The 23434-nt window shown below is 34.6% G+C and overlaps 5 protein-coding genes across 5 annotated transcripts; 1 reads left to right on the top strand and 4 right to left on the bottom strand.

Annotated features, from left to right (window-relative positions):
• Positions 1-1931: 1931 nt before the first annotated feature.
• On the top strand, positions 1932-7769 carry LOC108215129 (uncharacterized). Its single transcript, XM_017387482.2, has 8 exons — positions 1932-2412; positions 2854-4093; positions 4180-4270; positions 4421-4578; positions 4677-4728; positions 5305-5384; positions 5472-5565; positions 6245-7769. Exons 2-8 carry the CDS (start codon positions 2945-2947, stop codon positions 6781-6783), a joined length of 2163 nt encoding a protein of 720 aa, XP_017242971.1. The 5' UTR covers positions 1932-2412; positions 2854-2944; the 3' UTR covers positions 6784-7769.
• A 3740-nt stretch (positions 7770-11509) lies between these two features.
• LOC108211114 (uncharacterized) lies at positions 11510-12059 on the bottom strand. Its single transcript, XM_017382625.2, has one exon. The coding sequence runs from the start codon at positions 11938-11940 to the stop codon at positions 11707-11709; it is 234 nt and encodes a 77-aa protein (XP_017238114.1). The 5' UTR covers positions 11941-12059; the 3' UTR covers positions 11510-11706.
• A 1439-nt stretch (positions 12060-13498) lies between these two features.
• On the bottom strand, positions 13499-15748 carry LOC108211113 (endonuclease 1). The gene is made up of 9 exons (XM_017382624.2): positions 15568-15748; positions 15256-15436; positions 15022-15129; positions 14882-14937; positions 14704-14787; positions 14528-14623; positions 14289-14353; positions 14128-14201; positions 13499-13812 (listed from the first exon to the last, which is right to left on the bottom strand). The coding sequence occupies exons 1-9, from the start codon at positions 15673-15675 to the stop codon at positions 13694-13696; spliced, it is 891 nt and encodes a 296-aa protein (XP_017238113.1). The 5' UTR covers positions 15676-15748; the 3' UTR covers positions 13499-13693.
• A 181-nt stretch (positions 15749-15929) lies between these two features.
• Positions 15930-18080, bottom strand: LOC108212066 (luminal-binding protein 5; the record flags this gene model as incomplete). The annotated part of the gene is made up of 4 exons (XM_017383798.2): positions 15930-16985; positions 17156-17398; positions 17488-17702; positions 17812-18080. Coding segments are annotated over 4 exons (1578 nt in total), but the record flags the coding sequence as incomplete, so codon positions are not given.
• A 1679-nt stretch (positions 18081-19759) lies between these two features.
• On the bottom strand, positions 19760-22677 carry LOC108211261 (luminal-binding protein 5). Its single transcript, XM_017382813.2, has 7 exons — positions 22260-22677; positions 21954-22168; positions 21621-21863; positions 20995-21474; positions 20755-20909; positions 20563-20645; positions 19760-20477 (listed from the first exon to the last, which is right to left on the bottom strand). Exons 1-7 carry the CDS (start codon positions 22544-22546, stop codon positions 19979-19981), a joined length of 1962 nt encoding a protein of 653 aa, XP_017238302.2. The 5' UTR covers positions 22547-22677; the 3' UTR covers positions 19760-19978.
• Positions 22678-23434: the final 757 nt, after the last annotated feature.

Raw genomic sequence — 23434 nt, 5'->3', positions numbered from 1 at the left:
GATCAATTCAGCATGGAAGGGTGTTAATCCCGTCTTCACCCCTTAATCCAAATCAAAATTTAACTCTATTTTGATTTAAGAATGATTACTCCCTCTGTCCCTCTCATTTTTTTACAGTTACTATTTTGATATGTCCCTCTCATTTTTTTACATTACCATAAATAGTAAGTTTTTTCAATCATTACACCCACTATCTTCTCCCACTATCTCATACTCCCTCCGTCCCCCTGAATTGTATACATTGGGGGACGGGGACGCGGCACGGACTTTAATGCTCCTGTAAAGTGTAGTTGTGTAATTTATTTTTAAAATTTTCTTTTTCTGAATTAAAGTTTGGATGTTATATTTTTATTCAGAAAAAGAAAATCTCAAAAATAAGTTACGGAACTATATTTTATAAGAGCATTGAAATGCGTGTCGAACAGTTGAAAAGAAACGTATACAATTAAATGGGACAGAGAGAGTATTTAACAATAAAAACTACTATTACACCCACTACTTTCCTCCACTATCTCAAATCTATTACTCCCTCCGTCCCAAAATGTATGAGCTGGTTTGACTTTCACAGAGATTAAGAAAAAGGTAGTAAGTTTAGTTCAAAAGTGTGTAAGGTGATGGGACTTATTAATATTTAATAATAGATTTGAGATAGTGGAGGAAAGTAGTGGATATAATAGTGTTTATATTATTATATCGGTCTTTCGAATGTGTGCCCAAGGGCACACAATAAGCACCAACTTTCATGAAAATGGCTTGTTTTGATTGGTGGAATTGATGTGAATGCAGGGGGGCCATTTACATTTATTATACATCCACCAATCAAAAGTTAGAATTCTCATGGAGTTAGTGACTATTGTGTGCCCTTGGGCACACCATAGAAAATTCGTTATTATATAATGGAGATAGTGGAAGAAAGTAGTGGGTGTAATAGTGTAAAGTAGTGTTCAAAAATCGTAAGTCATTCTTTTTGGGACGTCCCAAAAAGGAATAAAGGTCATATAAAATGGGACAGAGGGAGTATTAAATATTGATGGGTCCCACCACTTTACCCACTTTTCATCTAACTTTACTCATTTTTCATACATTGTCTTGGTCTCCGTGTCCCCCTCCAATGTAAACAATTGAAGGGGACGGAGGGAGTATTATTTTTCCTTTCAACGATGATTTTCAAAAATTAAGAAATTTCATTGATATATACGTTCTAGTGTATATCTGAGTTAAAAATTAACTTAATAAAAGAATAATACATATTTTTTTATTAGTCTTCTTTTATATTATATCTTAAGCACCGTTTAAGATTATTTATGACAAAAAATAAAACTATACTTATCATAAATAATTTAATACAATATGAGTTAATCTAATAAATAAAATTTATGAAAAATATATTCAAAGACCTTTGAATCATGTAAAACAGAGTGCCAACGAGTGAGATATATTTATTTTCAGAAATAAGTATATCTCACTCGTTATACCATCGGGAAAAAAAATATAAATTGATCTAATAAATAAAATACGGTCTTTCTAATGTGTGTTTAAGGGCACATAATAAACACAACTCTCGTAAAAATGACTTGTTTTCATTGGTGGAATTTGTGTGCATGCTTGGGGCCATCAACATTTATTACTCATCCACCAATCAAAACTGATCATTTTCATGAAAATGAGCCACTATTATATGCACATGGGCACACTATTGGAAATTTCAATAAAATATAATAAAAAATATATTTAAAACCATTGATACTATTAAAAATTAATGATACTACGATATCACAAACATTATTATTATTATCTCTCACGCAATTCGGAAAAATATAATTTAAATCACTACCACTCGGAAATATTTGGACATGGAAAACAAAAAAAAATATCAGAGTAATTACTGAAAATACTGCGCACACAGTTAAAGAGAGATCGGGGGAGAGAGAAGCAGTAGATAGTTCGTGGTTGGTTTGTTCGGAGAAGACAGCATTAGAGAGAGAAACAGAAACTAACGTTGAACTAGACGGCTTCGTACTTTTTATCATTACATAACACAACTCTATTACTCCGTACATTAATACTAAACTTACTCACACTCTACCACAGTACATATCACTTGTATATATACTTGTTACAACCACTCCTCTATCTCTATCTCTCCAACAAATCTCGTTTCTCGGTCCATTCTCTCTTCACGAATATCAAGGATTTCTCTCTCTCTCTCTCTCTCTCTCCCATCTCTCTGTTATTCTCTATTTTATTAACCCTATTTTAAATATTATTATTGTTTTTTTATTTTAAATTAATGGTCGCTCATTTTTATATATATGTGTGTGAGAGAGATTGAAGAAATAGTGGCCTGAATTGTGATGAACAGATCCATACAACCCAGAATTCACTCCATCTCGTTCAAGAACAAAACCCCATGTGAGTATTTTTATAAAATATTCATGTTTGTGTTGATTGCTGGCTTAAAATGTGATTAGTTTGATGTTAAATCTTCAACAATAAAACACCATGTGATTGTTTTTATAATGGGTTTTATTTTTTATGTGTTTTTTTGGGGATTTTGGTTCTTCTTTACATGGCCTCTGGTTCATATTTCTATGCATTATTTGTTTAATTATGTTATGGGATTTTGTTGAATATTTGTGTAATGTATGTTGAGCTAGTGTTTGTTTATTAATGACATTGTTAATTGGGTTTGGATTGGGATCCATGCTGGATCCATTGTTTTTAGTTTTTGTTGATGTTTCTGTGTTGGGTATTTTTTATATGTGTTTTTAAATTGTTTTCTGTTTTGTTGATCTTGGTGGTTGTGTTTGTGTGTTTTCTTGTTGTTAATTTGTATTTTTAATGTTGTTTTAGGTTTTAAATTCATATGGAATTAGTACATTGCATAGGGATTACAAAAGGTGGTTTCTTGAGGTGGGGTTTTATGGGTTAAACTCAAGAAATCATGGGTAGCTACTGTGATAAAGGCGAAGAAAGTCCATACTTCGATGCTAAGGATGACATTGTTTCTTCTTTATCTGATTCGGGGTCTGATATTTGTGAATCTAGCCATAGCAATGAAAATGGAGTTTCCAGTAGCTATCAGTATGATGTCTGGGTTAAAGGACCGTTAAGTGTGCGAAGACGTCGTTGTGCATTCTCAAGGCTCATGGGATTAAGCTTAGATGGTGCAGAATCTTGTGCTGATACAGTAGATTCGGTTGGTAGTGGTGACAGCTTTAGAAGAGAGAATAGCGCTTCTTTGTTGAGGAATGGAACTTCTGAAGATGACTTCTGTTCTAGCCGGTCCATTGTGTCTACCTTATCCAATGATGATTTTGATTTGTCGAGTAAATTGAGCTTAAAAGAAAATTTCACATCTCAAGATGCAAATGTTACTGATAAATCGGGTCCTGAGCCGTTAACCAAAATGGGGAATGAGGTTCCTTCTCCCTCGGTTTCCTTAGTTCACCAACGCTTAAAGCAACAAATCAGGGAGTCATTAATTCAGCAAAACATGCAGCAAAAAGCTGAGGTTGCTGGAAATACAACAAAGACGGGGAACAGGGTCAAAAGTAGGTGGGTTAATCGAATTCGTTCCTTTTCGTGCATTGCAAACAATACAGAAGCAGCTCAAAGTTCACCTCCAATGGGATCCCACTCAGTTGTGAGAGGAAGGGTTCGGAGAGTAAAGGTTCACCAAAGCAAAAAACATTTGAAAGAGCTATCAGCTCTTTTTGTTGGGCAAGATATACAGGCACATGCTGGTTCAATATTGGCAATGAAATTCAGTCCAGATGGTCAATACCTTGCTAGTGCCGGCGAAGATGGGATTGTTCGTGTGTGGCAAGTTGTGGAAGATGAGAGATCGAATGAAGTTGATATCCCAGATATTGACCCGTCTTGCATATACTTTACTGTAAATCATCTATCTGAATTGGCTCCTTTAGCGGCTGAGCAGGAAAAAATCAGTAAGTTGAAGAGAATGAGGAAAACTGCAGATTCGGCTTGTATCATTTTCCCACCAGTGGTATTTCGGATATTGGAGGAACCGCTGCACGAGTTTCGGGGGCACACAGGAGAGATCTTGGACCTCTCATGGTCAAAGAATAATGTAAGTTAATTGATTTATAGGTTTACGTCTGTTTTGAATTTTTATTGTAAATAAAAGATATCTAATTGTCATTGTTTTTGGTGTAGCATCTGATTTCTTCATCTGTTGATAAAACTGTTCATTTGTGGAAAGTAGGATGTGACCAATTTCTTAAAGCTTTTCCACACAGTAATTACGGTGAGCCCTCATCCTCTTGTGGGTCTTCAATGCATATATATATTTGCGGCATATCAGTGCTGATTGTTTGTCTTTCAGTTTCAGTAGAATTGTTAACTTGCATGGTAATAGTAGTACTAAGAGCATCTACATTTTGTTAATGAAATGCAGTGACTTGTGCTCAGTTTAACCCTGTGGATGATAATCAATTTATTAGTGGTTCAATTGATGGAAAAGTTCGCATCTGGGCAATCGATGAATGTCAAGTTGTTGATTGGACTGATGTGAGAGATCTAGTGACTGCTGTTTCTTATCGCCCTGATGGGCAGGTTTGGCGACTCTTTAATTCTTTTCATCCATCTGAAAAGAAGGCTTAAGTTGACAAATGATGGGTTTAACTAACGAGTCTTTGCTTGATATCATATAGGGTGGGATCATTGGCAATGTAACTGGCAGCTGCAGATTGTTCACTGTAACAGGTACTAGATTTACTTCAGAAATAAAATTATTGTAGAAGCTTTTGCGTCCGCTAGACATAAATATTGTTGCTGGTAATTTTGGTTACACATGGTCGAATTCATTTTATAACATTGTCACCTCGCAGATAAATAACGTAAGCTCACATTTTGATTTCAATTTGTTGTTAGGAGGATGAGAATTAGTTGGCATATCTTTACCATATATGCAAAATTTTAGATTGCGAGGCATATTAGTTTCCTATAACCAAAATGGTCATGTAACTTATGACATGCGGTACATAAGGTAATTGGCAAGATGTAGCCATAGCAGCCTATCTAAGTTCTTGTCTATATCCTGAGGAAAAAATTGTCCTTACTGTGTGTGTGGAGATGATGAAATTAACTTCAGTTTTGGTTCCACATCTTGTCAATTTTTGGCTATTACAAATCACTTGGCTTGATATATGTATTGGTTTGGTTAAAAGTATATATAGTAGTACAAGTCAGTTCTGTTGCATCAATCACCATTGAACATCTTAAAATTTTAGGGATGAAAGAATAAGGATTAATTAGTTTATTTGCTTACTTTTGAATCAGACAATCATCTCCTACTGGAAGCTCAGATGTGCTTAAATAGTAAAAAGAAACCTAACAGCAAAAAGATAACTGGCTTTCAGGTAGTCTTCATCTCCCAAAGGTGCTTTCTGTGCTAATATTTCTTTTATATCGTGTATAATTGTCTTGATTATAATTTCTCACTACAGTTCTTTGACCAAGATCCAAGCAAAGTAATGGTTACTAGTGCGGATTCTCAAGTTAAAATTCTTCAGGGGATGAACATAATTGGCAAGTTCAGTGGTAAGTAGATAGCTAGCTATTGGTGGTTCTTTTTTTGTAGTTCTAATTCTTAGAGCAAGTCCAACACTATGCTAAGAGGTTCCCTAAAAATATTATAAAATAATATGTCTTAGTGATTTAGCACAAGATTTAGCACAAGATTTAGCACATGAGCTCCAATAGTACTCCCTATATCCATTCCCTATTATTATAATAATATTAAAAAAGAGGGGAAGAGGAAAAAAAGAGAGAGAGAAATGATGTGGAGGAGAGAGAGAAATGAATATTTTAATGAAACAAATAGTTTAGAAGTGGCTAGCATATTCTAAAAATAGGGAAGAGGAGGCTTGTGCTAGTGATTTAGCACATCACTAGCATAGTGTTGGAGTGCAATTTTATCCCATATTCCCTATTTTTGGATTTAAGACTTGATTTAGCACACCTATTGGACTTGCTCTAATGAGGTGATATTTTAAGAAAAATATTATATAGCACAGTAGCAAGTGCATTTGCTGTTTCGCATACCTTTTAACTGGCTAACTTTGTGTGAAGAATCCTTAAATTGATAGGCAATAGGCCTCGTTACATCTATAGTTCTTTTCCATTAGGTTCACATTAAATTAATAGGCCTTTTTTATAGATCAAGCTTTTAAGTTCTTTAACTTTTCAGTTTGTAATGTGAATTGTGTATCATCTACAGGCCTAAAAAGTGGGGCAAACCAAATATCTGCCTCTTTTACTCCAGACGGGAGGCATATCGTCTCTGCTTGTGATGATTCAAATGTATATTTATGGGACTCCAACAATAAGGAAAAACCACCTGCGTCCTTAACCAAACCAAAAACCAGCAAGTCCTTTGAGTACTTCTCCAATGATGCCTCAGTGGCAATTTCTTGGTCTGGTTTGAGACCAGGGATCTTAAATAATGAGTGCACTTTACAAGTTGTAGATGAGTGTGTCTCGAACAGGATCTCTTTCTCACCATCTGCTTGTTTCTCCATGGGCCAGGGATTTTCCGTCGAGCCTATTCCCAAGGGATCTGCAACTTGGCCGGAGGAGAAACTTCCCCCAAGTCCTCGTGCTATACCGTCTGCACTATATAAAACCCAATATAATTTTCTAAAAAAATCCTGCCAGTGCTCATCAATATCTCATGCCTGGGGTCTGGTGATTGTTACTGCCGGCTGGGACGGTAGAATAAGATCGTTCCACAATTATGGGTTACCAGTTGCTCTCTGAAGATTCGTCTGGTAGGGTGCCTACCTTCTTCCGGATTTGATCAATTTGTCATTTTGTTCAAATGGGCCAGCATAATAAGGGGTTGTTAGCAAAAGCGTTGGTTAATTCAACGCATGTGCAGTGTTTGCGCTACCTGAAAATTTAGAAAGTATTAGTTGGCCCTTGTGCAGATTTGAGAAGAAATCAGCCAATAATTTAAATACAGCTGAAGCTACCTTATCCGCATTGGGGACACTACTACTCACCCTAATCCTTCTATTCCTCATTATGTTCTCTTGATAAATTTAGCTCTTGGCAGCCAAAGAAAGAAACAGATTCGATGTGATTATGGGTGACTTTTCAAGATGCATATCTTTATTGTGGAGGTGCTGGTGGGGTCTTTTGAAAACTTTGGTCGTTATCTTCAGACAGAGTACAGAGCCAGTGGTTGATATTCATCTTGGAGAAAGTAGTAGGGTAAGTTTCTCCTTGCCTGGTTTTTGGCCTGTCAAAATGATTGAGGTCCTTGTTCGCCATTTCATCCAAGGTGGGGGTCGGTTTGTGGTGAACTATCAGCAGAGCGACAACGCCCATTGTATGTCAAAACATAGCTTCTCATCTGAGTTGAATGCTCTACTAGTAAATCCATGTAGACGCATCAGACTGTAATTGCTGATAGCAGATACTAACGCGGCCCTGGTAATGAATTCCCAATACATATACATCGATCTGGACTGCAGCTACATTACCTGGTTTTACGTTATATGGACTGCTGCCATGACTAACTTCTATTGTTTCACTAACAAGGTCCGCGGAACAGATTTCATTCGCAATCCTGGTTCCTCTGCTGTCAAACTGAATAGACTCTCGGTAATTAGAGGGTCTGGAGGTTACTGAATTTTGTATAGAGCTAGTATAGAATTTTTCCTCTTAAAGTTACAAATCGAAGTAGTTAACTCTTAGCTGAACTTTATAGCCTTTATACTGTGTTTCAGAATTTTTCTTTCTGCATTACGCCATTACTTGAGAGTTGAGATGCCATTGCTGACGTTGGACCGCATATTGACTTACACTTATATATGTTTTATATATTTTAAATATTACCACCATTCTGGCAAAAAATAAAATAAAATTACCACCATTTAACTCATCTTATTTTCAGGAATGAATCAATTATTTTGGAAAAATACATAGATGTATACTCTTTTTTTAAGGAAAAAATTATTTTATTTGTGTAAATAGAAAATATTAACAGTCTCGTAAATCTACAAAATTAGTATGTAAACATGAAATTTGTAATCAAATAAAACCTTATTTATTTGGATTTAACTCATCAGAGAACACGTCCAATTTAGTTTTGATTTCATATTTAAATACACTTATTACCTAATTTAGTTTAATTTCATAGTGGTGGATTTATTCTTGTTCGAAACACCCGAGTACGACTCTCGATTATCCTGCCGAGATGTGTTGGAACAAATATTCATTCATTTGTAAGGCATATATGTACACTCTCGATCAATAATGCACTATTCAAATTTTTTTAAGAAAGTCATATAATTTCTCGGAATATACTGTTCTGCGCAATGTACTGTTATGGTCTGATAATTTTTTTTGTATGTTTAAATAATTTTTACAAAGCAGCTTTTAAATAATTATTATAAGGTAGTTGAATTCAAGTTTTCAGCTAATATTACTGCAAATTTATCCATCTGAAATTTTCAGCTAATATTACTGCAAATTTATCCATTTGATATTTACCGATGTCCTAATATGAAAGATGCGTGCAGTGAATGATGATTAAACACCACCACTCCTTTCTGCCCATAGTTGACGTTAAAAGTTAAAACTCTGAGAAGGCTGATGAAAGGACATGAGCCAGGCTTGTTCTTGATAGTGGCAGGTTAGTAGATCTTTACAAATTTTAGATTCTGAAGCTCATGATGATTCACCTGACTACTAAATCGAGCACACAACTAAAACAAAAAAAAAAACAGCCAGGATTTTCCCAACTTTTACGAACTTGGAGCACGAAGTAAGAGGAAGTTTAGCTTTGGTTATAAATAAAAAACGTTTGTGTAAACAATTTATAAATCAATTTAAGATTTATAATCTAAAATATGAGAATTTGAAAATTTCTAATTCTTCTAGTGATATTTTAATTTTTGAAATTTGATTTTACAAAACTATAACGATCACTTTAAAAGACAATTTTATAATAATTTATTGTCATAATAATAATTTTTATACTACCTGATAAACTGTAAATACTAAAAAAATTATCAACACATAAAATAAAAATTACATTTTCACTTAAAAATAACTTCTCAATTATGACAATAAGCACTTCTTTAAACTAAACCAAACATCCCCTTAGTGTTTTTTTTCCTGACAAAAAAATGTTTTTTTTTCTTTTCAAAAATCTGCAGGATTTATAATTGAATATGTAATGTGAAACCCGAACCTTAGGAAGAACTGATGCTAATGGGTGCAAGCCTCAGTGCTTAGAACCAAACTCTCAGAAACAATTAAGCTACACTTTGCATAGACTATGAGACATGAGTACATCTCTTTCCAAGTCTCAGATTTTTAGCTCCATAGGAGCTCAGGGATGGAAGAAACTAGATTTTGTATTCTTCATACAGGCCTATGTAACATCTTAGAGCTGCTAGTCCAAACTCCTAGACACTGTCTGTTTCTTGACAACTCGCAATAAGGACATAGGTTCTTCTTTGGCTTCAGTTAAGTCCCTCCATGAGGATTCTCAGATCATATATATTCATGTCCATGCTCTCTAGTAGCACTCAAGGTTACAAAAAAGAAGCCTTTTCATTATTTCGAGTTTATGCTTATTGTCCTAATGCTGAAAAGAAAATGCCGCAGATTTGGGCTCAACTTGTAACTGACAAATCCTGTCAGGAAGAAATAAGCTCAACACGAGTTGACGTTTTGGAATATTCCAACCAAAGGAGACTAATCACAAATGCAATCTAAGTTTCAATCAGCCTTATTATCTCTAGGGAAGGCCTCATTAAGGGGCTACGGAACAAGATCTGTACACACAAAAATGTCAGGCAACTTGACTCTACTAATGAAACAAATAACAATAAATCTGATAATTTCTTTAATTCATGTAAGGACATGGTACATTAATAACAACATTCAGAGGTTTAATATCCTTTTAAGGTTGTCAAGGCACTTGGTATGCTGGACACTAAATTGACCGAATATATTCCAGAATCCTTCCCCCCTTGCTCTTACAACACCTGCTCTTGAAGGTCAAACAATAGGCTATACCTAGAAGAGTGCAGGCCCTGATGGCTTTAGTAGCTCTAACATTTAGCTTTGGCCTCATATTGATAAGGGATTTACTTCTGTTATTCAGTAACTGTTACAGAAACCAAATGGTACTGTTCTACCATTGGTTCCGGAAGTCCCTAACAGGTCTTCATTAGATAACTTTCGGCCCTATATCATGCTGCACCACATTCTATGAATGCTTTAACAAAGAAGTTAAGTTCAACTACTTTGCACAAACCAAACTCAACTCAATTACAGTCCTAGAAGCAATCAATCATGCAGGGGATCCCATTTCCTTTTTATACGCAGTGGCATAATATTGACTTGAATATAATACTAAAGGATCCCATCACTCAAAGTTCTCAGCTCAGGTCGCTTCCCCCTTTAAAGACTAGATACCATCTTTAATGTATTGATGATCACTAGACTGTAGAACTTTCAGTTAACTTCAATTTCACCAATGCTATGTATGGTCGGGGTGAATGAAATAGGGAAGGAATTGAATGAAAAATTATGAGCAAAATCCAAGAAGAGGATGCAAAAGAAAGAGTGAAAAAAAACGAGGAAGTGAAATTTCTTTGTGATAAAGTTTGCAAGGCAAATGAAAAAGAAAGAGAATGGAGAATTCCTTCTAAAACTAGTGAGTTTAAGGAGTAGGTATGGTTTTTAGAAATGGAACTAAGTAAGGAATGAAAATCATACGCTTTGACCTTAGTTTTATACAAAAAATCATTCCATTTCCTCCCTAATTCACTCACCCTAATCAAGCTCGAGGTAAAGGTTAAAGGTCCACCATATTATTAGTGATTCCATAAATACTATGCACAGTTTAAAACCAAATATACAGATCTACATATTACTACTTTCTGGCCCTGGGTTAACTGGTCAATACAATAAACACTTCATTCTTGCGAATTCTATTTGTTATCCGAATCTTTAAAAACTGCTTCCAGTATTGGGTTAATAAAACGCTTCCAATATATAGATTGCTATAATTATATATTGAAACTTTAAGTTTATAACCCTTTCTAATTGTCAAAAGCTATTCCAAGTGCCAAATCATGTTCCTAAACCCATACCGCAACTATAAAACTATCATCATCCCTCCATATATAGCTTGTCAGATAAGTTCTTGATCAACGATTTCTATGACACAATATACTGAACCTCGTATCAATTTCAATACAGCCACTCCATAGTATAAACTAAGATTTACACTCATAATCCTACAAAAATTTACAAATTAGATAAAGGCCACACATATATCCTTCATAGGTCGCGTAAAACTTCCTACAGTTTTCCCCATTCCTCACATTTTCCTTATTGAATTAAAGGTATATCAAACATAACAAGACACAAACTGGCCAGAATAAGAACTAAACTCACAGCATAGACTTATTAACATCATCATAAACCAAGAAACAAAAACCCGATTGCAGTATCGACGTAAACATAAAACAAAAATCTATTCTTGATAACAATTTTCAAACACATCAATCATCACATTACACAAACAAACCCCAATTACACCCCCACCACCACCATCCATTTTTCAACAAACCCATCAAACCCCACATCACAAAACAAAATCCAAACACTTATTCAACACAAAATCAAGAAAACAAAGCAGCCCACATCAAGATCTTACACGGGCAGATTATCCACAGCAGTAGCCGACGAGATTCTCGGAGACTGCAGAGTGGTCAGCATCAAGGGCCGATCTTTGGCCTCCTCGTCCTCTTCGTCGTCATCAGCAGTGTTGAGATTGACGCAAGAACAACGCTCCAGTGACGCGAAAAAAGCGGAGGCGACGCTGGTGCCGAGCCAATTGGCGATGTCGTTGAGCTTCTCGTAGGGGATTATGCTTGAATTCTCCATTGACGTGTGTGAATTAGATTGATTTTAATGCAATTATCAAACCCTAGCTCGAGAAAGATAGAGAGATGTTTGTTTTGTCTTAATTAACTATGAAGGTTAAGCTTTGTGTAATCCGTATTATACACATACTGTAAAAGTTCCTAAATATGATTTCTGTGATTTTAATTATTTAATAAGATTGAAAATAAATAATTACTGTTATATGAAAATAATTCTATTAGTCCATCTTAATACATAAATTTAGATGAGGTTGTACCATATTAAAGTTGAGTGACTTGTATTTCCGATTTGAGTAAAATAGAGTTAAGATTTGCCTGGGCGTTTGGGAGTGGAACTTCTGGGCTTAAAAGCCCAGAAGCCCACTTCCTCTCTTTTCTCAATTGTTTGGCAAGGGATGTGAAGGGCTTAAAAAAGGGAAAAAAAGCTGATAAAATAAGCTACGAATCAGAGCTGTTTTTTGGACTGAGCTTATAACTTCTTTCAGCCATTGCTTCCTCCTTTTCACCTCCTATTGTTTTTATTTATTTTTTATTCTTCTGATTTATGTTATCTCCATTCATAGGTGATTGAATATAAAGATTTTTTTTAATTTAAGTTTTTGTCTTCAATTTTATGAAATATTTAAATATATCAATATTATATATTAATATTTATATAAATTTTTAAACACACTTATAGATCATTTAAATGTGAGACAAAGCAAACCAAAAACCATTTTTTATATAATATAAATATTACTTTAATCTAATATTTTTATCAACTTTTCTCAATTTATTTCGTAAATATCAAATAATTATATTACAAAATTACGAAACTATACCAACTTATAAGTTAAGTTATCCAAACACTTAAAAATTTATAAGTCGCGGTGTCCAAACACTTGTAATAACTTATAAGTCTAAATCAACTTCTCACTTCTAATCAACTTCTTTACTTTAAGTAATAAGTCATTTATTTTAAGTTCAGCCAAACGGCCCCCATGTATGTATATGAGAAAAGTTACTTTTAAGTATAATTTATCTTAGGTAATTTTAGGAAATAAAATCCTTTTAGGTGGATCCACGTGGCCGTCATGTACGATGAGGAGGAATGTCGACTGACTTGTTTTGGATGGATATGCCGGGAAAAAAAGTCAACAAACAAGATCTGTTTTGGCAGATCACGAGCAACGGAAATTCGATTTAATCGGTAAAATTATTAAAAAATATTAATGATTAACTAAGTAGGAGATTTTCCTTTAAAAAAAAACTAGTAGGAGATTTTACTAATATGATGAGCTATCGTGACATAGTAATTAATAAAATATAAATTAATTATTATTTTTTAGAATAATATAGTAGTAATAAAATGACTAAATTTAAAGAGGTTCATCAAAAAATCGTGAGAATAATAGAATAGGATGAAATCATAATTTTGATTAAATAAATTTTAGTGTTTCATAATCAATAAATTGCAATAAATAATTAGACTCAATTTGTTAATTTTACAAAAAAATATGGTTAAAATACTTTTTTTATTAGAAAATTGTTATTTATTTTAAACAACTTACTATCAATAATTTGTACAAAATATCTAACAATCTATTATTTTAGCCCTATAAATGCTAATGTGCATAATACAATGCTGTTCCTTCTTAGTAATGTTAACAGGTTGTTCAAATTAGCATACAGTCTAAATCTGTAATTAGTGAAATTACAATCTAATCTGCAGTTTGTACAAGCTAAGGGTGTTACACAATTGCACACTTTCAGGTTCATGCCAAAGAATGTTTTCCTGAGCTTCCCAGAACTCGGTTCAAAATCATGGATAAACGGATTCCACCCTGTGCTATCCGCTTCATGACAATCGGCATTCTTGAGTTGAAGTATTCATCTGTTGATTCAAATCATTGCATAAACACTATATTCAGTCAATAGTTAGAGGGCGTTTGGATGGTAGATGAGAACGAGACTCCAGAACGGGAATGAAAGATATGAACATGAGTATCCAAAAAAGTGTAAAAGGAATGATTTAACCGTATGAGCATGGGGTTCCCATTTCATACCATAAAATGGCTAATCCAAACACCAGCATATGGTTTTGAATTTTATATTCCCGGGGCTCATTAACCATGTACGAAACGTCCCCTTATTTCACAAGATAAAACCAAAATCTGAATATGGAAACCAAATGCTCAAGCTCTGTTACCTGACAGAGTTTCGCCAGATTCAACACCTTTGTATCCCCAGTTGCATGCTAGCTTTATACTCTCTTTAGCATACCTGTTGATTTGCAATGTTAATTACAAAGACATTCACCAACTGAAGATCCAGGTAGACGTGTGCGCAAATGACAAGGCAGGGCCTTACCTATTCACGCAAGTAAATAGATCATCACAATCCTTCCAGGACTCGACATCTTGTAACCAACTTCCCTGTTTTAATAACAGAAACGCATTGTTAAGACTTCCCAAATTACGAATTATCAGTTGTGAAAGGTAAAAGTATACTCAGACTAGATCATACTCTGGCTGATCTTTCTTTCTGTCCAACTTATAAGTCAAAATTAATTTTAAGACGGAATAAATCAATCAACCGGCCTAACCTACCTCAGTAAAATTCCTCTGTATGTCTTCTAGGAGAGAGTGCATGTCCTTTCCATGGTAATCTGCTGCAGCTGTAAGAATTATCTCTCTATCCCATACCTATACATCATATTTCTGTTATATTTCAATCCGCAAGAGCAAAAGATTTAACAGAGTGTTGTCTTAATATTAGTACTCACATGATGCAGGTTCGACTTGTGATGAAACCAGCGCAAATTTATACTGTTTCCTCCCATATCGCTTGTAAATCCAACGTGCATCGGCTGAAAATCATACGCATAAATGATTTGTCCGGATTAAATAAACGAGGACCAGAAACAAATTGAAAAGTGCTTGTGTTCGATTGTGATTACATACCTGATGAATATCTCCCATGAAGTGGGATAAAAATAACAAAGCCTCTGTCATATTATCTAAATTGATCATTAAACATAGTTAGGACCTTAAGCACATACTTAATTACTACGTAAAAATTAGAAAGTTATGAATGTTCATACATCGACGATCAGAAGTTCCATGGCGGTAATGTCCAAGCTGAGATGTGAAGTTTTGAATTGCTCCAGCAACACACATGTCCTTCGCTCCATGGGGATCATGACAGTCTCCTTTAAATTGATTCATCCATTTTCATATTTTTGTTAGTACAATATGTGACTGATATTTGAGTCTCCAGTATAAATTTTTATTTTCGACTTAGCTGAAGATGATAATTTCAAAGACGGAGTACTTACTCTGATAATCAAATGAACAAGCTTGATCAGGTGTGTCGATGAAATGGAGAGAGCTAGTCCACCGGTACTTGTACCAGTGTCGAATTTGATCAGGCCACACACACAACGACGATAAGTTGCCATTTGCATAGTCTGGTAACAGCATTTTTACTGCATGTGCTGCTTCCGGCTCCAACAGATCCTGTACAAGAGGCCGATACAGAAACATGCACCCGAGTTCTTATGTTTTCTTAGACGAACACATAACATTAAGAAAAAATAAAGTGGAAGCAAGAGAGAGGCATGTCAAATACACAAGTCTTGAGTAATTACCTGAGCAATCTGACAAGTCATGACATGACCTTCTTTGCTCCAGGCTCGAACACCCGGTTCAATAAGAAGTACGAACCCAAGAAAGAACACGAAATGTAATCGGGTCATTTTCCAGAAGATTTTCAACTAGTACAACAATAATCCTGAACATTGACATGCTCATCTGTGTATATATAGACAGATGCAGCTCTTACAAGTCATTGAGTACAAGTCTAATATTAGGTTGATCATAAGCAAAAGCAACATCAAGAACTTATCCTCAACTATGAAAGATATGAAAGACATGAAGATAGAATGATTTAGACACAGTTCTAACTTTGTCAAAAAGTTAACTTTAAGCAGAACTTATTAGTTAGAATAACTGAGTAAAGTCCTATGCCTTGGCGTATAAGATAACACTTCAAACTATGTCAAGCTACACACACAATCAACATATATAATTGCAGAATTTACATTTTAACAAAGAACTCAAGTTAATTTTATATTGTAATTAATATAATTTAATCTTCAAACACTAATCCTTCTTTAATCTATTGACTTAAAACTTGACATTAGCACTTTAAGTCTTCACAGCTCGTCGCGTGAAACACTATCTTTATCATTTGTGCCAGCCCCAGAGGGACAAACAGACCTCTGGTATACAGCTATGATGATCGGATTGCAGAAAGCGTCTAAGTCTTCGAGCTTGTTATCATAATCTTCCTTCTCAGCGCTCTGGTTGTCATTTAGCCACTCAAGAGCCTCTTTAACTGCTGTATCAATTTTTTCCTTTTCTTCAGATTCCAAATCATCGGCAAGCTTGTCCTTGTCATTAGTCTGATTCTTCATGTTGTATAGGTAAGTCTCCAACCTCCTTCGAGCCTGAATTTTCATCCTCACTCTATCATCTTCTTCATGACACTTTTCAGCCTCGCGAATCATGCCAATAAGCTCTTCCCGACTCAGCATTGTACCTGTAGGATCATTTAAGAGGTTTCCTTGTACAGAAGCACCATAAGCAACAGCCTCGTCTGGGCTTACTCCCCATTTAGGCTCCTTACCATCAAAGTAATCTTTAAGAAGCATTTGGACCCTAGGAATCCACGTACTTCCTCCAACAAGTACAATCTCATCAATTTGGTGTTTCTCCAATCCAGCATCTTTCATGGCCTTCTTGACCGGTTCCATGGTCTTGTTAAACAGGTCGTTGTTTAACTCCTCAAAACGAGCTCGGGTAAATGGTTCAGAAATATTAGTACCATCGAAGAGTGATTCAATTTCCACGCGGACATAAAGTTCAGTACTCAAAGCTCTCTTGGCTCGCTCTGCTTCTATTTTAAGCTTCCCAAGAGCTCTGTTGTCCTTGCTGATATCCTTTCCGTGCTTCTTCTTGATTAACCTGATCAAATATGTCATGATCCTCTGATCAAAATCCTTACCTGCATATTATCCGTGAATTATTAAAATATTAGGCTGAGGACAAATAAATACTAGTAAGCACCTACATTTCAATTGTTATTATATCCAAATTAGATGAGTAATTAGCAACAAGAAAGCAATCAAAAAACCAACATCTAATGTCCCGAGGTGTGTCACGTAGGGTGTTTACCTCCCAGATGAGCGTCTCCATTGGTCGCGAGAACCTCAAAATTTCCATTTTTAACACTTAAGATACTGACATCTAATGTCCCACCACCAAGATGGAAAACAAGTATGTTCTTTTCATCGCTGTGCCAGTCCAGACCATAGGCAATAGCAGCTGCAGTTGGTTCATCAATGATTCTTGCAACATTAAGTCCTGCTATAATGCCAGCATCTTTCATAGCTTGTCGCTGTGCATCATTAAAGTAAGCTGCAAATTCATCCACAATTGGTAATCAAATTCAGTACACATAATTAACAGGAAGCCGAACAATATGACAAATTGGAGAGTTTCATTACCAGGGACAGTTAAAACAACATCCTTAACCTTCTCTCTGAGATATGCTTCTGCTGTCTCCTTCATCTTTGTCAGAATCATCGCACTGATCTCCTCAGGACTAAACACCATTGTTTCTTCCCCTTTTATCTTAACCTCTATACACGGCTTCCCCTCCTTGCTAACAATATTGTACGGGACAAGCTTCTTAAGTCTCTGGACCTCTTCGTCCTCAAACCTATTAAAAACCCGCGAAACGTATTAATTAGCCAACACTTTAAACAGATTCATGTGACAGCAATTTTCAAATGTACAATAATGTATGCATGCAAAAAACATCATCTTACTTTCTACCAATAAGTCTTTTAACATCAAAGATTGTCCTCTCGGGGTTAATAGCTGCCTGATTCTTGGCAGGCTCACCGATCAATCTTCCAACATCAGTAAAGGCAACCCATGACGGGGTACTCAGGTTACCTTGGTCATTGGCTATGATCTCGAATCTTTTATGTTTGTAAACACCAACATAAGTGTAAGTTGTTCCTAGATCTATTCCGATAACTGGCTTCCATCTGGGAGCCGGCCATTCAAGAGAAAACACATAAGAGGTTCCTGTTAAAAAGGAAGATTAGTCATTGCAGTTGTGCTAAGTGTGCATTTAGTAGTAGTAGTAATTTGTAGTCGTACAAAATTTTGGTTTGGTACTCTCCTCTAAAACTAAAAATCTACAAGTAGATATCTATATTAAACAGTTTCATATACTAAAAAGTAAAAACACTCCTTATGTATAATAATATCTTTGTAAATATAATTTATAATTAGTTAAAAAAAAAGGTGAAACTACTGTTAATAACATATATTGATATTAAAAATTACTTATAGATAAACGTATAACTAATTATAAATATACAATTTTGAATATCTTTTGTCTAAAATACATATAAATAATTAAAGACGCTACTTTTTAATAACGTATTCTACTCGAAATTTAACACTTACTTATTCTATTTCATTACAAACACGAGCCATTACGTAACATATGAAGATATATGAAATATGAAAAATTTGATTTAAATTGAATAATAAACTGTCACATATTAATATAGAAAAATATTTATAGATAGATAATAAATTGTGAAAGCTAAATTTCGGTTAGAAGATATAACGAGTTGGTTAATATAATTTAAGTAAAATCCAATTCATTAATACTAAAATAATAATAAAATGGTGTTAAGAATTAAATTATAATTAATAAATTACGAATCATATACCCGCCCGTGCTTTGCACGGGGTTAAAGGCTAGTACGTGTAAAAAGTCAAACGTCATATATATAATGGATCAGAAGAGTACTTTCAGACGGAATCTAAAAAGGTACTGTCATTCTTCTGAGATGGATCAATCGGAGACTATTATTGAAGTCAAACGTCATATATATAATGGATCAGAAGAGTACTTTCAAACGGAATCTAAAAAGGTACTGTCATTCTATCGGAGACTATTATTGCGCGCACTTTTGATACTCCCTCCGTCAGTCCTGACAATATCTGACTCAAATTAATAAATAATATATAATTGAAAAAAATAAAAAAATTATAGTATTGGAAAGTATATTTAAAATATTTTAAAATGTAACTTTCTATTTTCCAATAAATAAATAAATATTTTTATATATAGTCAATGATGGACATTTGACTTCTTGAAATTCAAAAAGTAGAGAGAGTATCATTTTACAAAAATTTATAGCTTATACTAAATATTTAAATAATCTATTGAAATTTAAAAAACTTCATCCTTGTAAATTATATGCTATTATGAGATAATATTTAATTATATTATGTGTCATGAAAATATGTTATATTTAGGTATAATTTACCTTTTCATTATTTATTTATTTTTAATATCAATTTAGAATTTTACAGAAATTCTTATAATACAATAAATCTAAAATAATAATACTCCATTTGCTTAACTATAATTCGTCTTTTCATTTTTTTTATTCTTTTAATATAATCTTAACACTTAATTTTATTTTAAATTATGAAAACATAATTAATAAGTTAAAAGTATTTATCCATGCAAGACGAGATTAGGAAATTATAAAATAGTATTTTTTTTCATAAGTTTATATAATACTTGAAATATTTAAAAATAGAATATTTTATTTAAATATACTCCTATTAAGTAATTATGCAAATTACAAATAGCTCCTTGAAATGGATTCAGTTGAATAGTTGATGTAGTGTGCAGGTGCAAGTTAACATACCATAACAGAAAATAAAGTTGAAATGCTGTTCCTTCTAACAAGTTCATAAATTTCCATGTACATGCTCAAAAAATGAAAGAGATGAAAAGAAACAAATCACAAAGAGCTAATTGATGCTAGCTACTTGTACATGTTTTCTCCTCTATCATCTTTTCCTCTTACATTTCCATGAGAAGTACAAAAGACTATCCTAATCTTTCTTTATCCAGTAGGCTTCACACTCGAAGTTGGCACCTGAGTGGCCGAGTCTTCACAGCTCATCATGATCATCACTGTCGTCGTCTGCCTCGCCTGCACCAGAGGTACCACCAGACCTCTGGTACACTGTTGTGATTATCGGGTTGCAGACAGCCTCGACTTCTCTCAGCTTCTCATCATAATCTTCCTTCTCACCGCTTTGGTTGTCATCTAACCACTCAAGAGCCTCTTTAAGTGCTTCCTCAATCTTTTCCTTTTCTGCTGACTCCAATTTGTCTGCCAGCTTGTCCTTATCATTGATCTGATTTTTCATGTTGTAGACATAAGTCTCCAGCTTGTTTCGCGAATCAATCTTCTCTTTTAGCTTATTGTCTTCCTCTTGGAACTCTTCAGCCTCATGAACCATCCGCTCTATCTCTTCCTGACTCAGACGACCCTTGTCATTTGTGATGGTAATCTTTTCAGACTTACCTGACGCTTTGTCTTCAGCTTTCACATTGAGGATACCATTGGCGTCGACCTCAAATGTGACTTCAATCTGAGGGACGCCTCTGCTCAAATTAAAATAGTGTTACACATGTACACATCAAATAATCTAGATCAAAAATGTATTACTAAAACATGGATAGTGGCTACCTTGGAGCCGGAGCTATGCCAGTTAACTCAAACTTCCCAAGTGATCTGCAATCTTTAGTCAGCCCCCTTTCACCTTCAAAAACCTATGGGAAAATTGAAAAAAAATCAGAACACTTGCAATCAAAAATCCAGACGGACATTTTGTAAATTGAAACAGTTAGTAAGTGTGATGATATAAAATCATAAGAGTACCTGAATAGAAACAACTGTCTGTTGATTCTGGTTAGTAGTAAAAGTCTGAGACTTCTTGGTTGGAATGACAGTGTTCCTAGGAATCAACCTCGTCATCACCCCTCCAACAGTCTCGATACCAAGAGTGAGGGGGGTCACATCCAAAAGCAAAATATCTGATTAAAAACAAACAAGGTCAGAAAAGTGTGAAGCTTGGCAAAATCTTATCGAGTTGCATACTGCAAGAAAGGAGCTTTATACCTTTAGTTTCATCACCTCCCTCTCCACTTAAGATACCTCCCTGTACAGCAGCACCATAAGCAACAGCCTCATCTGGATTTACTCCCTTGTTAGGCTCCTTACCATCAAAGTAATCTCTAAGAAGCTCTTGGACCTTAGGAATCCTAGTACTTCCTCCAACAAGTACAATCTCATCAATTTGGCGTTTCTCTAATCCAGCATCCTCCATGGCCTTCTTGACCGGTCCCATGGTCTTTCTAAATAGATCATTGTTCAACTCCTCAAAACGAGCTCGGGTAAGTGGTTCAGAAAAATCCTTGCCATCAAAGAGTGATTCAATCTCCACACGGACCTGATGTTGGCTACTTAAAGCTCTCTTAGCACGCTCAGCTTCTCTTCTCAGCTTCCCAAGAGCTCTATTGTCTTTGCTGATATCCTTTCCATGCTTCTTCTTGATTAACTTGATAAAATATTCCATAATCCTCTGATCAAAATCCTCACCTGCATATAATCCGTGAATACATATCATTAGGCTGAAGACAAATAAACATTTATACCCAGTTTCATTTCAATTACCATTAATCAAAGTTATAAGAAACAATACAGCAATCTAATAGCTAAAATATAATGTCAAGTAGGGTGTTTACCTCCGAGATGAGTGTCTCCATTTGTTGCAAGAACCTCAAAAACGCCATTATCAATAGTTAAGATACTGACATCAAAAGTACCACCACCAAGGTCAAAAACAAGGATGTTCTTCTCCCCCTCTTTCTTGTCAAGTCCATAGGCGATAGCAGCTGCAGTTGGTTCATTGATAATTCTTGCTACATTTAATCCAGCAATTACACCAGCATCTTTTGTAGCTTGTCTCTGTGCATCAGTAAAGTAAGCTGCAAATTCACTCACAAAATTAGTTACCAAGTTGATTATAAATTATACATTAACATCAAGCCGAGACAAATGAGATGCAAGTTCTTTACCAGGGACGGTTACAACAGCATTCTTAATTTTCTTTCCAAGAAAAGCTTCTGCAGTCTCCTTCATCTTTGTCAAAACCATAGCACTTATCTCCTCAGGACTGAACACCTTAGTTTCTCCACCTTTTATCTTGACCTGTATATACGGCTTCCCATCCTTGTTGACAATGTTGTACGGGACAAGCTTCTTGTCTCTCTGAACTTCTTTGTCTTCATACCTTTCAGAAACAAACCAAACATATCAGTTACAGATTTCAAAGGTATGATAAAACTCTTCAAAAAAATGCATGCATTAAAACATCATCTTACTTTCTACCAATTAGTCTTTTGACATCAAAGATGGTCCTCTCAGCGTTGACAGCTGCTTGATTCTTGGCAGCTTCACCAATTAGTCTTTCGCCATCCGTGAATGCAACCCATGATGGTGTGATGCGGTTGCCTTGATCATTTGCTATTATCTCAACTTTGTCACCTTTGTAAACGCCAACACATGAATATGTGGTTCCCAGATCTATGCCAATTACTGTTCCCAGTTTGGCATCTTCATCTGCGATAGATATCGCTAACAAGGTTCCTGCTAGAATGTAGACAAGCATTTGTCAGTTTATTTAATCTTAATCAAAAAGTTAAAACCTCCTGACAAGAAAAGAGTTAAAATCTTAAACAGAAGGACATATCATACAACATATCAAGATTTCATTATATGTATATTTCACATTAATTTGTAATTTTATTATAAAAAAACATTTAAAATAAGAATCACAGGAACTTGTGATTTGTGCTATCAAATTGGTGATTTATAATAGAATCAATAGTCATATGTTAATGCCACAGAAGTCATCAATTCCTAATTTTCTAGTTCTTAACTGAAGTTGATTTCAAATTTACAAAATTGCAAAAACAACTTACCCAAAACAAAAGCAACAATAAAAGAGACAGAGACACTGCTCCTGTCAACAAACATTCTGATTTTCTTACTAACTTTCTCTGATTTTTCCTATTACAAACTTTCTCCGATTTTTTCTGATTACTGTGTATATTTCTAATGTTGTTAGAACTGAGTTTGAGAAAGATCGACAGGTATTTATACAAGCAGGAGTAGATATTACACGAAGTTTCTAGATATAATATAAACGGTCTGTCACGATTGCTCAACTGGACCAATCAGAACTCAATTAGATTATGAGAGCCAATAAAATCGAAACATAGTAGAATATTTATAAAGTGTGACATGTTATGACCCATTACAAATTGATAGATAAGCAATGAGTCAAATTCATGCGATGACTTGTTGTACCATGATTTTTGAATTGACAGATAAGAATTGAGTTAAGTATAGACAGTGAATATATTATGTATGTGATGTAAAATATGTTTTAATAAATTTTTTGCTCAGATACACATTTTAATAAATTAGGATTAGAAAACGCAATTCACACATTTTTTAAAACTTTGGTCAGGTAAATTTAATTGAATAATTATAT

This window comes from Daucus carota, chromosome 3 (assembly GCF_001625215.2).
Source record: "Daucus carota subsp. sativus chromosome 3, DH1 v3.0, whole genome shotgun sequence".
In the NCBI taxonomy this organism is placed as follows: domain Eukaryota; kingdom Viridiplantae; phylum Streptophyta; class Magnoliopsida; order Apiales; family Apiaceae; genus Daucus; species Daucus carota.
The sequence above is the reverse complement of the archived record's forward strand: the minus strand, read 5'-3'. Positions and strand labels throughout refer to the sequence as shown.

Coding starts and splice junctions, on each gene's coding strand:
- LOC108215129 (XM_017387482.2), top strand. CDS start 2,945: ATGGGTAGCTACTGTGATAAAGGCGAAGAAAGTCCATACTTCGATGCT. Junction 5,385..5,471: donor AAAAGATAACTGGCTTTCAG/GTAGTCTTCATC, acceptor TTCTCACTACAG/TTCTTTGACCAAGATCCAAG. Junction 5,566..6,244: donor CATAATTGGCAAGTTCAGTG/GTAAGTAGATAG, acceptor TATCATCTACAG/GCCTAAAAAGTGGGGCAAAC.
- LOC108211114 (XM_017382625.2), bottom strand. CDS start 11,940: ATGGAGAATTCAAGCATAATCCCCTACGAGAAGCTCAACGACATCGCC.
- LOC108211113 (XM_017382624.2), bottom strand. CDS start 15,675: ATGACCCGATTACATTTCGTGTTCTTTCTTGGGTTCGTACTTCTTATT. Junction 14,624..14,703: donor ACAAGTCGAACCTGCATCAT/GTGAGTACTAAT, acceptor TATGATGTATAG/GTATGGGATAGAGAGATAAT. Junction 14,354..14,527: donor TACAGAGGAATTTTACTGAG/GTAGGTTAGGCC, acceptor TTATTAAAACAG/GGAAGTTGGTTACAAGATGT.
- LOC108211261 (XM_017382813.2), bottom strand. CDS start 22,546: ATGCTTGTCTACATTCTAGCAGGAACCTTGTTAGCGATATCTATCGCA. Junction 21,864..21,953: donor TGCTGTTGTAACCGTCCCTG/GTAAAGAACTTG, acceptor GTGAATTTGCAG/CTTACTTTACTGATGCACAG. Junction 20,478..20,562: donor GGCATAGCTCCGGCTCCAAG/GTAGCCACTATC, acceptor TAATTTGAGCAG/AGGCGTCCCTCAGATTGAAG.